Source organism: Clarias gariepinus, chromosome 6 (genome assembly GCF_024256425.1).
Source record: "Clarias gariepinus isolate MV-2021 ecotype Netherlands chromosome 6, CGAR_prim_01v2, whole genome shotgun sequence".
NCBI classification, from domain to species: Eukaryota; Metazoa; Chordata; class Actinopteri; order Siluriformes; family Clariidae; genus Clarias; species Clarias gariepinus.
The window spans coordinates 18464939-18482126 of NC_071105.1; the positions used below are offsets into that span (position 1 = coordinate 18464939).

General features: G+C 37.0%; 1 protein-coding gene across 2 annotated transcripts in view; it reads right to left on the minus strand.

The window, feature by feature from the left end:
• Nucleotides 1-16415, minus strand: part of quo (quattro) — a 48527-nt gene extending 32112 nt beyond the window's left edge. For both annotated transcript variants that reach the window (XM_053497719.1, XM_053497718.1), the window contains exons 1-4: nt 16209-16415; nt 4694-4891; nt 2258-4157; nt 172-357 (exon numbers count right to left, since the gene is read on the minus strand). In XM_053497719.1, the coding sequence (XP_053353694.1) occupies nt 172-357; nt 2258-4157; nt 4694-4891; nt 16209-16211 (2287 nt within the window). In that variant the 5' untranslated portion in view covers nt 16212-16415. The remainder of the gene's footprint in view (nt 1-171; nt 358-2257; nt 4158-4693; nt 4892-16208) is intronic.
• Nucleotides 16416-17188: the final 773 nt, after the last annotated feature.

The following is a 17188-nucleotide window of genomic DNA, read 5'->3' on the forward strand; positions in this document are numbered from 1 at the left end:
AAATTAGGTTTCAAATACAGTGACTAGCTTTTGCAAACCAGTTTAAAAAACAATTATTCAAAATATATTCAAAAATAGTATGTCAATATTGACTTTTTATGTGGATTAAAAAATATTTAAAACACATTAATAGCTTATTGGAATTAAATACAGATAATCAGAACAGATAACCTGGCAGACAGATGATGCCCAACTGGAGAATATTCTTGATGGTGGGGTCGTGTGAAAGGGCAGTAAACCTCTCTCCTGGACTTTCATGTTCAGGAGAGAGGCTTTGTGACTGGGCTGAGGAGCTCTGGAGCAGTGTCCCATTCTGAAGTACAGAAAATTGTTCAGCGGACCCAGTAGCTGGCATGTCTTGAAGGGCAAAAGATAATAAATTATTAACGTTTTTCTCCTGCTGTATGAATTTAACCAAATTATGTTCTATTACATCAGCATAATATTCTTTTCTTTGTAATAACTTAACCAAAAAACCATATAACATACTCTCAAACAACTTTCTCTGTCCTAAATAAACCTGAATTCAATTCAATTCTAGATTTGTTTTACATGGGAAGGGGGGAGTAAGATCATCAGTAATTATCAGTAAATCTGTGATATAGCCCTATCTCGTTATGTCACTCATTTTTTTTAGATTACCCATCTATTTTGCTTGGGTAAAATAACCTGTGGCATGCAATTGCATGTAATACAGCAGACATAAGAGTCTACACACCCCTATAAGAATTTCAGGTTTTGTGACAAAACTAAGATAAAATGGATTATGTCAGACATTTTTACTTGACATAATTTGACATAATAATGAATAAAATCATAATTAAAAAGGAATAAGAAATATTTGAGAAAAAAGTACACCATTAACAATTACTTTTACTATATTTTTTAAAAAGATTCTTGATCTCATCAGATCATGTTTGGTGTATTGATTTAGGTGGGTTTGTATATTGTTACGGTTGTTTTTGCTGCTGTTTCTCATGAGAGAGGGCTTTCATAGTCACATGCACTATTACAAAAGAGTGCACACTTATGCAACACATGTTATTGTAAGTTTTTCCCTTTTTTCTAAAAAATTTTTTTTTAGTTTTGTTGCTTGCTATTTGACATGGGGGGGGCATTATTTTTCTTACTAAAAATAAATGATTCCTGTATCAACTTTAAGTTTTAAAGCAGAATTTTTGCTAAAATAAAAGTTAAACAAAACTAAATAATGGAAAAAGTGATAGTCCGCATTTTATGTTAAACCCATTAAACATAATTAAGTACACTTAAAATAGACAAAATATCAACAATGTAAAAGATACATGAGGCCAAAATATATATATTTTATGTGTTACAATAAAAATAATAAATTTTAACATCCACTCAAAATCACATCTGAGTGGATAGGGTGAATATTCCATTATAATGTATCTGTTGAGGGAAGAATGTAGGCTTTTTGTCCCCTTAAACCAAACAGTTGGCCAAGTTAACATGTGGTGTTTTAAGATTATTTAAATAAGGATAAAAAAATTCTCAATTATTTTGATGGAGAAGGAACCTATGGTATTTACTTGATCTACACATTTAATCTGTGACTATTCAGCTACACTAGGTGGTGCAGTTAGTCTTTTCTCTCTCTCTCTCTCTCTCTCTCTCTCTCAAATTAAGACCCACATTACCTGTTTTTTGTTTAAAAAAAGACATCACAGGCCTTCTCGAACAGGGGTGAGGAGAATTCCCTACTGGAATGCTGTATAAAATATGACCTCTGACACTTGGCCCCATGTCATTATGTACTCTTTTTGGATGACCTTTTGACAGGACAGACTGTCAGGACAGGTCAGCACATTCCACCCTTTGTGAAGGAGACGAGTCAATCTAATTTGTTGTTCAGTCCACTCGTAAGGGACCTGTTTTGTTATAAGCATTAACATTGTGCTGCCCCTCTTGCCTAATGTTCACCAGACATCCACACAGCAAAAGCACAGTTTACAGAGCTCTGTTTTCTCTTTAAACATTCTCTAAAAATCATTCACTTCCATCATGCTTGCACGTGTTTATGTATAATTTTACCCCCAAATGATATAGATTAGACAGAGAAAGATATATGACCAAATCACCTAATAAAAGTAAAGTTTGGATAAAACATTCTACAATTTTTCTTTAAATCTACCTTGGAATCACCTTTAATCATGAGGAATCCCATCAGAGTCAATAACAACTTTTCTTTAGGGTGAAACTTATGGTATATAATAAATTAATTGACGCTTCATACCATTTTTTGCTGCTTTCCGTCTGTTTAGTTTTGGGGACACAAGACCAAAGGTTGTGCTTTTCTTGCTTTGTTGGACCTGAACTCCAGGAACCAAGGGAATGATCTCTGGACAGACATCACTGCGACTCCTGCTGGCTGGCTTCTCCTCCTGTGAACACTCTCGGGTTGGCTCTGATACGGTGGAAGCAGAGCGGCCTTTAGGCCTGCTTTTCCCCAAGACTTTCATTCCAGGGTTTTCACCATAGTGCTTATTTTCACAGTTAGATCTTTGTCTAAATTGACAGTTTAGTTCTTGAAATATGTTCAAATTGTTCTGTGGGTGAGGAAGCAGAGAAGGTCTCTGTCCTGTAGGTTGTTGAAGTGATTTTTGAACAGGTGCAAGGCTATGCACAAACTGATCTATTTGCACCCCCTTGCCCACACCCTGACATTTGTAAACAGCAGTCTCTTGTCTGTGACTTCTATGATCTGGCAAAGCTCGTAGTCCCATTTTGGGCAAGTGTTGCGTTTTATGATTCTTAAGCACACTGGATCGCATTTGATGAGGTTTCTCCAGCCTGTTGACAGTAACTGCTTCAGAATGTTCCAGTACAGTTTTCTGAAGATTGTCTGAATGTTTTTCAGTTAGCAAGTGCTTTGGCTGTTCAGCTGTGTTGAGACTTGGCAGTGCTGTATTCTGAGACAAGTGTTTTGGATTCATATTAATTTGAACTAAGTGCTGATCTTGCTCAGTTAAATCCTGACAGGACTGTTTTAGGTTAAGTTTGGCTGTACCCTGCACTGGAGAGCTGCTTAAAGATTCAATCTCAAAGTCAAGCCCTTGTGCCTCATAGCCTGGTTCTGCTTCTCCTAATCCTGGCCATGTTTCATCCAGAGGCAGTATTGTATGTGCTTTCTCGAAACTTACTGGGTTTTTTATAGCTGCTAGGTAGGACTGACGGTGTCTACCCTTTGACTCAGGACTAATCTGTGTATGTTCCGAAAACTGATTAATTCTTGGACAAGGAACACAGTGCTCATCCGTCAATCTTGAGGCTTGAATACATTGGATGCTGTCTTCTTTTGAAACAGGCAAATGAGGTCTGAAATACAATGGAACTGGAGGTACAACAGCTGGTTTAAAGCGTAAAGCATCCTTCTCTGTGGCAAAATCTAAAAGATCTACATATTCCCCCTCCAGATCTTGACTGGGCCTGCTGTCCCATGTATTTGGGGAAACCCATCCAACAGGTTTACTTGTAGGACTGCTTAAAGAATTCCCTTGTTCCATCTTAACAAATTCGTTGCCACTTTTCACTAATCGATGCGGAATTGCAACACATTTTTTAGCTGGAAAGATCATTGTTTCTGGTTCATAAGTTATTTTGGGAAAAGACATGTTTTCAGGAAACTTTGAAGTGGGTTCTTCCTGTAAATTATCTTGCTGTATTAAACCTTCTGTTGTACATATTGTTTCAGACTCCACTTGAGCTTTTGGCCTGTCCAGAAATTCAGGGATGATCACTTGTGCCCAGGGCACCTTTACAATTCCCTTGTCAGAAGAAAGCACACATTGATGTAACTGATTACCATGACGATCCTCGTTGATGTCCTTTAACCAACCTTCAGTGAAAATGCAAGGGTAGGATGTCTCTGGGATGGGAGTCTCCTCCACAGCAGGACCTTCTTGTGCCCTAAAACCTGTTAATAATACCAGATCCTCCTGTGCCAAGAGACCCTCCTGCACCAGGAGGCTCTTGAGGACTATTCGGGCTGACTGTTCTCCAAAGGGTTCCACCTGCAAGTAGAAATCTCCAGGACGCAACAGTAAAGGGTTAATGGGTGCTAGTTGGATCACTACACGTTCTCTTAAACAAAGAGGCCAACCTTCACACTGGAACAAAACATCAGAGTACTCAGCCTATAGAGAGAGGAACAGAGGAAAGGAAAATTTTATAAATAAAAGACTTTTCTGCATAATCTTACTTTTTCATTATGGATTCTAGATAATACATTTTTTTGAGTCTGGTCAAATTACATTTTTCCTGATAAAAAAAAAAAAAAAAAGACGTATGGGCCTTTAATTTCTTTTAAGTATAAAACTAAATGAGTGGACAACGAACTTCTTGGATCTAAGCCATAAAACTCCATATGGAGTCAATTTAACAGCTTCAGGATTCTTCAGGATCTGTTTACTGTAATGATAACTTTTTTAACATAATATACAGTGGTGGCCAAAAGTATGAAGACAACATATGCCTTTATAGTTCTCCCTGTGCACAAAACATTGATGTCACTAATTGTGACACCAGAGCAAAAATCAATCTTATCATCAATTAGAAAATTTGAGAATGTCATTAAAACATTGAAATTGTATTTGTCATTACAATTTTATATCAGGTAATATTGTTGAAGGGTTGTAATTTGTTGTTTGTGTGATTAATGTGTTGCACTTACACAGGCAGCCTGTTGTACACTTTCTAGGATGTGTTTGGCTGGAATGAGGTAATCTAAAAAGCACTGCAGTGCATCTCCCTGGTAACGTGCCTCGATGGTACGAAAGAGCTGGCTCAGAACCGTTGGAGCAGTGGCCTCAAATGGAGGGTAAAGAGATGACAATGCACTCTGAATGGACCAGTCCAGAGAGGAGGAAGTCTGAAAGAAAAGTTAGCAACACAAATTGGAAAAGAGAGGATAAATAAAGAATGCAATGTACTCAGATGAAGAGTAGCATGTTACACACTGTTTTTACACGGCATTTGGGAAACCACATTTTGCTTGCCTTAGTCTTTATCAAAAATGACACGAAGCGCTGGGATTGATTTGAATTCTGTTTAAGCAAGGAGTGTATTTTGGCATATTTTAGTTGTTTTCCAGTCACAGCTCAGTTAAAATGCTTAACCACCCACAGAAGAGAAACAGATTTAAATAGAAAAAATAAAACAATAAAAAAATAAAACATGGTTGTCCTGAATTAGAAACATGGAATTTTCCTATAAGTTTACCTGTATGTAAATTTATAAGTACTGTACTATATGTGTGTAATGTCTTACACAGGGGAATTTAAATAACCGTTTCTTACTGTTTAAGGTAGTTTTATAATTCATGACCTACAGGATTAATAAACTGTAAGTATTGGTGAGATAAAGTTGAGTTAAAATTAGTTAGCAATTGTTTAGCAAATTTGATCAAACTTCAATGTCAGTGATTGTTTCAAAAGTAAAAAATAAATGCAACTAAATGTTCATTCCATTCCATAGATGGTGACTAAGGTTTAGTATACCTATGAAGTTCTCATATATTAATTAATGCTTAAATAATTGCTAGTTTTGCCCATGAACTGATAATTAGATGATAATATGTTGTTTGTTTTATGCAGCCTCTGAATGAATGGGTACTTCCAATGATATTTAAAGAATGAATTTAACTAATAACGTTCTGAATTAACCAATGTTTACCCCATTTATAATTTAAATAAATCTGCATAAAATAGTATATTGTTCATGATGTTCAGTGGGTACAACACAACCAAAAGGAATTTGTCAAACATTTTACATAACACAGTTGTCAATAGGATACTAGTTCATGTTGATTATCATGGACTTAATAGTCCTGGATAGAAAATCATTAGTTATAGCAGGTATGCCAAGTGTGATATACTGTATGTACCATTACATGTGCACGTTACATTTGCCCTTAAAGTAACTAAAATGAAGTCTGTGGCCTGGACCGGGTGCCAATCCAGACACCACACATAGTGTACACATACTTACACTACAGGCAATTTGGGAACGCCAATTAACCTAATCTGCATGTCTTTGGACTGTGGGATGAAACCGGAGTACCTGGAGGACCAACACCAAAGGATGTACCAGGTCACAAAAGATTTCAACAGTAATGTATTTGATTAAAAAGAAAATATTAAGTACAACAATAGTTTATTTTCCAGCCAAAGTCCAGCCAAATGCTTTTTGAACTAACAAGGGAGCTTAAAAACACTGATATCAGATGATAATAAGAAGAATGCGTCATAGGTGATAATATTACAATACTGATAGTATTTTGTCATATTACCCAGTCCAACAGTAATTCACATTACAGCAGAAATATATGCAGATAGGTAAAGGTGGTATAATGTACGTCTTGGCCATATTGCTGTTAATAAATAACTTATTTGATTTTATTTATGATTTGTCTGCAGATGAAAGCAGCAGAATACTCTACTGTGTACAGATCTGCATGAAAATTGTAACCAAATCTTTTTTAACCTTATTACAGTATGTTATTATTTATATTGTGTTAAACATTTAAACCAAAGTAATATTCCATTAAACATTTTCCTAAAATAGCCATAAGTTGGCTTTATACGTGAGTCAAGGCCTGTGATGTCATCGTACACTCTGGGGATGAGCTTATTTCCACCACACACTATCGAATTACATCTTTGTGCACAAACAAGCTGGTCTACCTATGACAAAGAACTTCATTTCTGTTGTCTCTCAACATATATTGCGCAAATAATGTTTTGAGCCATGCCACTATTATAAGCATATGATATGATTCTATTGTAGTCCTGAGCAGCACGGGAGAAAAACATTCACCCCATCATTAAGTTATTGCGAGTTCAAGTCTAGACAATGCCACAGACGTCTTTGGGCATTCTGTCAAAAGAGAGGACAATTGTCTATGGTGGGAGGAATGGCATACTTTCTCTTCTCTCTCATACTCCATCTTCCTTATTATGATGGCAAAATGTGGGTGTCTGTGAACTAATGAATTTGTTAGTAGGGCAGATAGAGCTTTCTCTGACTGTGTACTCTGTTATGGTTCTATTCATGGTAATTTCCATAACAAGCGCATAACTCTGTTGTCTTTTAAAGTTGATCTGTCAGTGATGATGTCAGGGTATCTACAAGCTAGTGAGGCGAACAGTGTTTAACCATAACAACATGGCTGTTGTTTAACTTAATAGAATTACTTTTTTAAGTTGTTTTACTTATAGAATTACCTGCATTAAAAAAATAACAAAAGCAGTGCTTAAAAGTTTTCACTATGGAATTATGTATTTATGTTTTCTATAACGTATTGAATTAAACGTCTTTAGGAAGAACGACATTTGCACTTACTTAAATATGTGTATGGTACAAACAACAGCAATACATGTGTTCCCAATCCACAAAACACTTAGGCAGTATTTTGTGACATCAGTGTGAAATACAATGAGCTGCCATTTTGTGGTTTGCCACAATCGAGATAATGAAGAACTAAAGTTTCTTCCCTACAAAGACTGCATCCACAGTTAAGTCATGAGTGTGAGGTATATTCTGTTAGTCATACAGACAGCAGTGCCTGTGAGGTCGCGCCCTCACCTCAGAGGAATGCTTGCGCTGGAATTTTTCCTAAGCTTGTTTCTAGCCATAATGAAGTTATTTGATAGAGAGTCATTGAGCTGTGCTGATGTGGAATTCACAGAGTGTTTTAAAGACTGTAATAAATTGCAGCTGTAGTCTATGAGATGTGAGAACTTCTATGTGCCTTTTCATCAAGGTCTGGGCTTCTTCTTCCTCGAATTCAGTGTTACAGCATGTTCTGAAACTTGTTATTATAAACACATTATTATAACCAACATTCAAGGTAAGTTTATTGATGTTATTATGCTCAGCTCAAGAACTTTGAATCTGATGATAGGAATAGACACCAAAAAAGGTAGAAGGGCACCTAAAATCTCTCCATCATTTCAAGCATTGTAAAAAAAAAAGTAATGTTACAATATATTCTTTAATATATACAATGTTAGTTTATAGACCATTTTTTGCATTAAAAAAACAGATTCCAGTTGATTTCTCTGGCTTGCATGTCTACTTCAGGGTGGTCTTTTTTGTTTTATGCAGGCTCTAGGATCCTTTGGCTGACCTCTTTCTTTCTCTCCCTCTCTCTTTCTTTCTCTCTCTTTGCTCACCCTCTCTCTCACTTAGTGAAAATTCTCTGTCTTCCCAACTTACATCTCCTTATGCGTTATAACTACATTTGTTTATTTGCATATTATGATTATGGCTTCCTATACTGTATGTTATACTTGCAAATAATAAAAGTTTTTTGCAAAAAGAATGGAGAAGAAGAGTGTGATAACACTTAGGATTAATGATGAGAAACACCAGGGGTTTTTTTATGCATTGTGGTACTGTAAGTATAATGATTTCATAAATATCTGGTTCGATATTACAATCAGTAGTTTGCTCCTACCACAGAATGCCGTGCTGTCCGTCAATGTGTGAATATTTTAGAGCACCCCCTGTAGGGTAATAGAGGAATGGCAACATTTTACCACCTCAAGTGCAAAAATACAGTACATTCACTAAAAATCAATTTCGGATTTAGTGTAGCGGAATATGAATTGCAACACCAAAGAATCTCAATAAATCACTGAATCGATTTTTTCCCGTTTCTGCTTAGAATCACTATTAATTAAGATTTTCAGAGTTTTCTCACAGACAAAGATCTACTACTAGCACAGATATCTTGCAGCATGGCAGGTTATTTTGACTAAACAACTAAACTACTAACTACTAAACACTATTTAAAAACATGAGTTATTAACTCCACATAGCCAAAATATAGCTACTGTGTGTGTAAACATATAGTACTCATAAGAGGAACAGCTTTTTCACAGACTCTCTACCTCCAGCAGCACCTCTAGATGCTTTGTGCACATAATGTTTGAACAACAATATGTTTGCAGTCAGATTTAGTTATATTTGCAGTATTGGCCTGAAACACTTTATAAAACCTACAGAAGAAATGTCATGTTTCATCTCACCAATACAGGGTACACAACTGTGCACCTAAAATCAGCATTTGAATTAAGGCTGATGCACAGTACCACAGATACACAAATAACACGCTGTTAAAAATTTGCAGTTGTTCATCATCTATCGATTATTAAATTGATTAATCGTATTACTTCTGTCACAATTACTCCATTGCTCTTATTTAGCTATCAGCTTTTACAATTGAAGTTGTTTTGTGCATGTGGTAACTTGCATGCAAATATGTCTTTTAATGAACTTTCGTGATGAAACAAAATCTAAAGGAAAATATTTGGAAATATTAAGAAAACTAAAATAAAATCACAGGTGTCAAGCAAAGTGAAAGGACAGAGATTGAGGTACAATAAGTGGGAAAAGAACACACACCCAAGGAGAATATGGCTGATTAGAGTGTGTGTGTGTGTGTGTGTGTGTGTGTGTGTGTTTGTGTGTGAGAGAGAGAGAGAGAGAGAGAGTGAATGTGTGTATGTAAGAGAGAGAGAATGCATGTACAGAGCTTAAAAGCCAGTAATAGTTTGTGTGCGCATGTGTGTGTGTGTGTGTGTGTGTGTGTGTGTGTGTGTGTGTGTGTGTGTGTGTGTGTGTGTGAATTTAACTTTTAAAAGTTTATTAAAGAGAACTAGAAATACAAACGCCACTTACATCAACACAGTCAGTAATTATTCACATTCTCTTCAGGCGTGAATCCTTAACTAACCCGACTCTCTCGTCTTTCACAAAGCAAGCTTAGCTGGCGAAGGTTTTGGCCATCGCGTATTGACTCGCTTCACTCCATTAAGTCTAACACTGACATGTTAGAGCGCTCACAGTTCGCTCAAGAATCAAGCTCTAATATCACATATGAATCAACAATTACATTTATTGTAGACTAATTTGATTATCGATTTTATTTATTTTAATTTGATTTATCAATATTTTTTATATTTCCTTGGAAGAGAACATTATACATAAAACCACAGAACATTTACAAAGCCTCTTCATGTTACAAGAGAATAAGAAAAAACAGATCTGACCGGCAAGCCAAAATATCTACACACTCCAGCTTCCAACAGATCTTAATCCAACATGTGTTTCATTCTTCAATAAAAAAGAGTCTTGTACTTTCAGCTGTCACATTTAAAAAGACCCCCTCCATCTCTTTTCTCAGCAGGTATCTCTCTCTCCTTTTCCTTTCTTCCTGCCCCCTCCCTTTTATTTAAGGGGACAGTGTTGTCTTTGTCTTGGTGCCACTCTTATTTAATTCCTAACCGAGGGATACGTGGCGTAATGTTCCCTATCCACGCAGCTTTGGTCCATTTTAGATCTTTATAGTACAACCAAAAAAAAAAAAAAAACATGTACTGAAACTAACATCAGAGCACAATCTGTTTACCCATCCACATATTTGTTTGACTACCCTCCCATCAGACCAACTTGAAATTTCCAAATTTGCTTTCAACCCCTTTGCCACCGTCAGATCTGTCTTCTGTTGTTTGACATGGAGAATTTCTCTTCTATTATTTCTGACAGCTGTGTTTTTGAAACATATAAACCTAATACATTAGCTATGACTTTTAAAGGACTCTTAAAAATTGGCAAGTTATTAAAACAATCATCCTGCTTTCAGTACAGAGGAATTTTGATATACAAAGTTTATACTTTTTGGACACCTGAGGATTATAGAATCTGAAACATCTGACAATTTAGACATAAATTAAGTAAGAATAAAATGGCATGTTAGACTTCCTATTAAATGTTGGAATTAAGAAACAGAAAATGTAAAGGACTTAACAATCACATTCAGATGTACTGATTACCCAAGAGACTATTTCGAATGAAAATGCAAAACTCAGCACCTGCTCTCATGTGGGCAGTGCTGGAGAAACACAGGCAGAATTTGCAAGACTTTACCACTGCTTTAACATTCAAACTTCAAGCCACAATCATTATTCCACCTTAATGTAGTCTGCACCCTGGACCAAACAACAGAAACGTGAATGGAAAATAGAAGGATTATGAAATGCGGAATGGAGCCAAAATAGCAAAAAAGTTCAACTGATGTGAAAATAACAGCTGGTGTTCTGTCAGATGTGAATGGCTCAACATCTGGCGAGAGACAAAACTCATCACTCTGCTCATCATTGTGTGTGACTCTGCCAGTCCTTCCAAGAGTGAAAATACACCAAAATTAATTTGTAACACCTGCTGCATAATGTCAGTTCTGTCCAGTCATGGCTAAAAAACATAATAAACGCTGACTAGACCAGAACATGGCTTGGTAAACAACATTTTCCAAGTGGTTTAAGTTATGAATTGATTCTTATAGTTCCCATTGTAACCAGGTTAGTTTAGAGTCACCTCTCCACTAATAGAATGAATGCTTTTGAGCATAAAGAATAACCATGAGCTACAACAACAGCTTTAATGTAAAGAAAATTAGTGGCTGCAGATTTTCTGGATGTGTACTGATAGGATGTACTTGTTACCCATGAAACTTGCAGATGAATTTAACCTCCTCTCACTTGTCCATATGGCTCAAATGAGACAATTAATCACTATTGATCACTTCATATCTGCCTGCCCAGTTAAATGTTCCTTCAAATTATTAACCATGTTAATCTGAACATTAATCTGTTATGTCACCATCATGGTCATGTCATGGCTGAAAAGTCAGCCTGGATTCCATTCAGCTGAAAAAAAAACTTAATCTCAAGACATTACAGCAGATGCTGATCAATAAATATCAACCATGCTCCTTACACAAATCTCTTTTTCAGACCCTGAGTAGTGCTCTATAAATTTGGATCACACATTAACAATAACCATAGATCACACAGGCATTATGTTACAAACTAAGACTTTTTTCTGGCTCACTGCATCACTTTATGTCATCACTACTGTTTTCCTTTCCAGTCCTGGCTTAGCAGCTGTGCTGACAGAAAAAAAGCTTTTTATTTTCTTTTGTCAACACCTTATCCCATTACCTTTCCTTAAGGTAATGCTTTTAAGCTGGTACTGGACCAGCTCTATTAACATGACAAAACAAACCCATGCCAGCAGCAAGGCCTTCCCCTCGCAGCTTGGGCCCTCAGGCAGAAACCCATTAGCTTTATCAGGTGAATCTGGCCCAGGCTCTCATTAGTGAAGGAATGAATGAGAAAATGACTGTTTACTTTTAAGGGCTTTTCTTACTTTATTTTTGCCATGCTTAGCAGACATGCTAGCAGAGTAGGTGCTTGTATCTAGGCCAAGCTCATTTAAATACCAATTCATTATTCTTTGATCGGTGCTTTTGAATGTCATCCCCCAGGGAATTTAAGGACACTAGATATCTTGATGCTTTTGATGCAATGCTTGTTCTGATAAATTTCTCTTTATGACTGGATATTTATCATGTTGTGTAAAATATAGGCTTGTGTAAGCTTATATAAGTATTTTCAAGCTTGTATTTATCCAAAGAGGCTACACCAAGAGTTGGTGAGTTGTTTGTGAGTGTGAGTCAATGGCTGTTACTTTCCATTGACCATTGCTGCCAAACAGACATGCTGGCTTCTGCAGACAAAAACAAGTGTGCAGAGGCCTACCCCTCAGCAACTGGATAGACATATAATGTACTGTAACACTTCACTCTACAGGAATTACAAGCCACAAAAATTTTAATACTGTATTGAAAATATACAGTAGTTTGTGTTTAGAGGTAAACACAACATCCAAATCAGTTTCTGAATTAAATGCTGTTATTTAAAAAATCTATTCAGTTATTTTAGTTAGGGATGCACCGAAATTTCGGCCGCCGGAAATTTTCGGCCGAAATAGCATTATCGGTTTCGGCCGAATCGTAAGAAAGCGCCGAAAATAAAAGCCGAAATTTTCGCCACGCCTCTCCCATCCTCCCGTCTCGTTCGCGCTGTCATTACGCATCAAACACGGAGTATGTCGGCGGTTTGGAAGCACTTCAAAGTTTCAGATGAGGACAGCAAAGTTGCAATATGCAACATTTTTTTAATACAAACAAAAAGAAAATATTTTAAACATGTTTTTTAATGAAGCCATTTTCGGTTTCGGTATCGGTTTTCGACCAAGTGCATCCAAAAATTTCTGTTTTGTTTTCGGCCCAGAATTTTCATTTCGGTGCATCCCTAATTTTAGTATAATATATCTTTTTTCTATTTAGTTACATACAACGAAGACAAAATACATGACCTAAGTTTAGGACACTGAATTTGGTAACAGTTTTGTTCAGAGAGTAAATAGGAACGACTGTACACCTGCACATTTATGCAAATAATACAAATACAGGTCGAGTTTCAATTAATGTTTATATCATGCATTAGGATGTTCTTTTGTTTGTTTGCTTTTTTTTTTGCTCTGACCCACATGATGTTTGCTGTGAATAGTTTACAGCACACCACCTGCAGGATTATGGAGGAATGGCAACTTTTTACCACTTTGGTATACAGTATATATATATATATATACAGGTGAAAAATTTAAATATGCAAAAAATATGCAAAGCAAGATTTGTTCAAGCCGTGATTTGTCATAATTGAAATGATTATGCCTAACAGCTCATGAAAACCCCAAATCACCAATCTCAGCAAATTAGAATATTACATGTAATCAATAAAACAAGCATTGTACATAGACATAGACAACGATTGTACATCGGACGTCTAAAAAGTATATGTATGCACATGTACTCAGTACTTGGTTTGGGCCCCTTTTGCAGCAATTACTGCCTCAATGCGGCGTGGCATGAAAGCTATTAGCCTTTGGCACTGCTAAGGTGTTATGGAAAACCAGGATGCTTTAATAGCGGCCTTCAGCTCTTCTGCATTGTTTTCATGTCTCTCATCTTTCTCTTGGCAATGCTCCATAAATTCTCTATGGGGTTCAGGTCAGGCGAGTTTGCTGGCCAATCAAGCACAGTAATCCCACAACATTAAACCAGGTTTTGGTGCTTTTGGCAGTGTGGACAGGTGCCAAGTCCTGCTGGAAAATGAAGTCAGAACCCCCATAAAGCTTGTCTGCGGAAGGAAGCATGAAGTGCTCCAAAATCTCCTGGTAGACGGCTGCGTTGACCCTGGACTTAATGAAGCACAGTGGACCAACACCAGCAGATGACATGGCTCCCCAAATCAACACAGACTGTGGAAACTTCACACTGGACCTTAAGCATCTGCAGTGTGTGCCTCTCCATTCTTCCTTTAGACTCTGGGTCCTTTGTTTCCAAATGAGATGCAAAAGTTGCTCTCCTCAGAAAAGAGGATTTTGGACCACTGAGCAACAAACCAGTTTTTCTTTAGCCCAGGTTAGACGCTTCTGTTGTTGTTAGCTGTTCAGGAGCGGCTTGGTGAGAGGAATACGACATTTGAAGCCCATGTCCAGGATCCGTCTGTGTGTGGTGGCTCTTAATGCACTGACTCAAGCCTCAGTCCACTCCTCGTGAAAGTCCCCAATCCTCTCCAGGCAGGGTCATCCCTGCTGCTTGTGCACCTTTTTCTTCCACACTTTTCACTTCCACAAAACTTTCTATTAATGTGCTTTGATACACCACTTTGGGAACATTCAACTACTTTTGCAATTACCTTTTGAGGCTTTCTCTCCTTATGGAGGATGTCAATGATGGTTTTCTGCACAACTTTCAGGTCAGCAGTGGCCATGTGACCATGTGACCATGTACCGCAGCCCTGTCAGAGAGACAAACTCATTCCTCTTGACAAAATCTTATATGACTCGTATCTCATGTCTGGTAGTTAAACAGAGGTAACATAGTTCCAATTTTGAGTCAGTTTTCAGCATTAAGTGAATACCACTTACTGTAAATATCACAATAATTTCAGCATAGAAAATTGTGTTTCCATCCATTTTATACTCAAAATGTCTAGAACAGCCACTTTGATCAAACTAAATAGTTTGGTTCTGTTTTCTATAATACATGGAATAAACATGTCAGGATATCAAAGAATAATAAACAGCTGCATCTCAGATTCCCAACCAAATATTATGAGTAAGACACTGAAGCATTATTAATTCTACATGCATTGCACTGCATTCTGAGACAAGCCATCCCCATTTAGGTTCTGTAATTACATTGTTGAAAGGACATGCATGCTTTAATTGAATTACTGCAGAAAAAGTCTGTGAAGAGAAAATGATGAAAACAGATGAAAAAACAGACCAGGGATCACTGTGTAGATAAATGTATCATGCTTCAGCATATGTCCTTCATTTAATATGTACAGTTTTATATTGTTCCATTAAAAACCGTACAATAGCACACCATATTGTTCTGCTTTTTTGCTGGAAAGCTGCAATAATTCAGTTTGAATCATTATGTGCTAGCAAAGGGGAGCTCACGTACTGTGAGCTTGCTTTAGTAGTTACAAAGTCAGAGAGCTATAAATAGAAGAAATTTCTAGGAGGTACCAGTTCTTCCCTTCAGCCTCTGCAAGCATCTACTGTACATATATTTCTGTATGCATCTAAAAATGTATTAAACGTAAACATTAATCTTTTGATCATACTATAGCTGCTAATTATAAGAGAAGCCCATTACTATTTCACACCTGCCCTAACTACTTCATACTTCATTCAAGAAAACATCCAAACATCTGATAGGAGCATACCTAAATACAAAACATGATTTTGAAATAAGCAGGTAAAATGTTCTTAACTCAAAAGTAAATATGCAGTTTATGACTGTCTCATGATGTTTAAAACCTTTGTGAGCTTAGGTCACAACTTTATTTATTTTTTATCCAAATACTGGCAGATATATGGATATTTAAAATGACAAACAGATGCAGACAAGGAAAATGGCATTGCATTACACCCCTATGCACGCACAGCAATTGCAATTAAAAATAAATATCTACGTAATCTACAAATTGCATGTATCACAGTTCATATTTCTGAATTCAGTATGCAAAGTGGATACTGCAAATGGTATAATTAGGCTCATCTAATAAAAAACACTACTAAAGTTAAAATAAATTCAATGCAGTTAAGACATAAAGTAAGGCAACGGGTTGTCCATGTCTATGTAAAATCAGTAACATCTTAATCCAGTCTAACCTAGAAGCTTTTAAATCACCACGTCTGTAAAGCCACACTATAGACTTTAACCAGACACCATACAGTAAAAGCAAAACCAATTGGCATACCATTTTGTTGATATTGTCCAAATGTTATCCAGCTGTCATCTTTGTTTACCCGTGCAGAAATTGGCTTATATCCAAAGAAGACATATCTGCATTGCTGTCCAGTTTGAGAAAGGTGCTTTGTTTTGGTTGAAGCAAATCACTGCCATTCTACAGTACAGCAGCAAAAATTTGCTCCAAGCCAGAGAGCCTGATTCCTGGTTTGGTACTCTTGCTTCCTGACTAGTTTTCCAGGGAAGGAGGGAGAGAAAGAGAGAGTTGGAAGGAGGGGAAAAATAGAGAGGGGGAGGAGAAAAGCTTTCTCTAACAGAGGAAATCCCCCCTTAGGTCTTTTCATACTTTTCCCCTCAGTGCCAGTTCTAGACTTCATATCCATCCCACCCCTCTACCCCCTACACACACACACCAACTATGGAGAACACACACTTACACACACACATGCACTCACACATACACACTTCTCTCTCTCTCTTTCTTTCTCTCTCTCTTTCTTTCGCTTTCTCACACACACACACACAGTTAATTCTTGGACAAAAAGACCACTGAAGAGCAACTGAACTTTTTCATTTCCTCTGTTCAGCTTCTATTCTCACTCTAAGCCCCCTTCTCTCTCTCTTTCTCTCTCTCTCTCTCTCTCACTCACACACATTTAAACACATCAGTGAGAGAGAGAGAAAGAGAGAGAGAGAAAGAGAGTGAGAGAGAGAGAGTGACGGACAGAGAAAGAGAGGGCAATAAGGAGTGCAGACCCCTTGGAATGTACGGTTACACCCTTCTTGAACAGAAACACACAGACAGATACTATGGCTTGTTTGAGTGGATAATGTTTATATGCTCTGCAGTTTTCAGTGAAGAATAATACTGGTGAATTCTTGGACAAAGCACACTGAGGAATGTCCATGGCCTACATACCCAACAAATAGGTTAAACCGGACTCTCTCATTTAGCCTGTCCTCTTTCGTTCTGCTTGCCTCATTGGATTT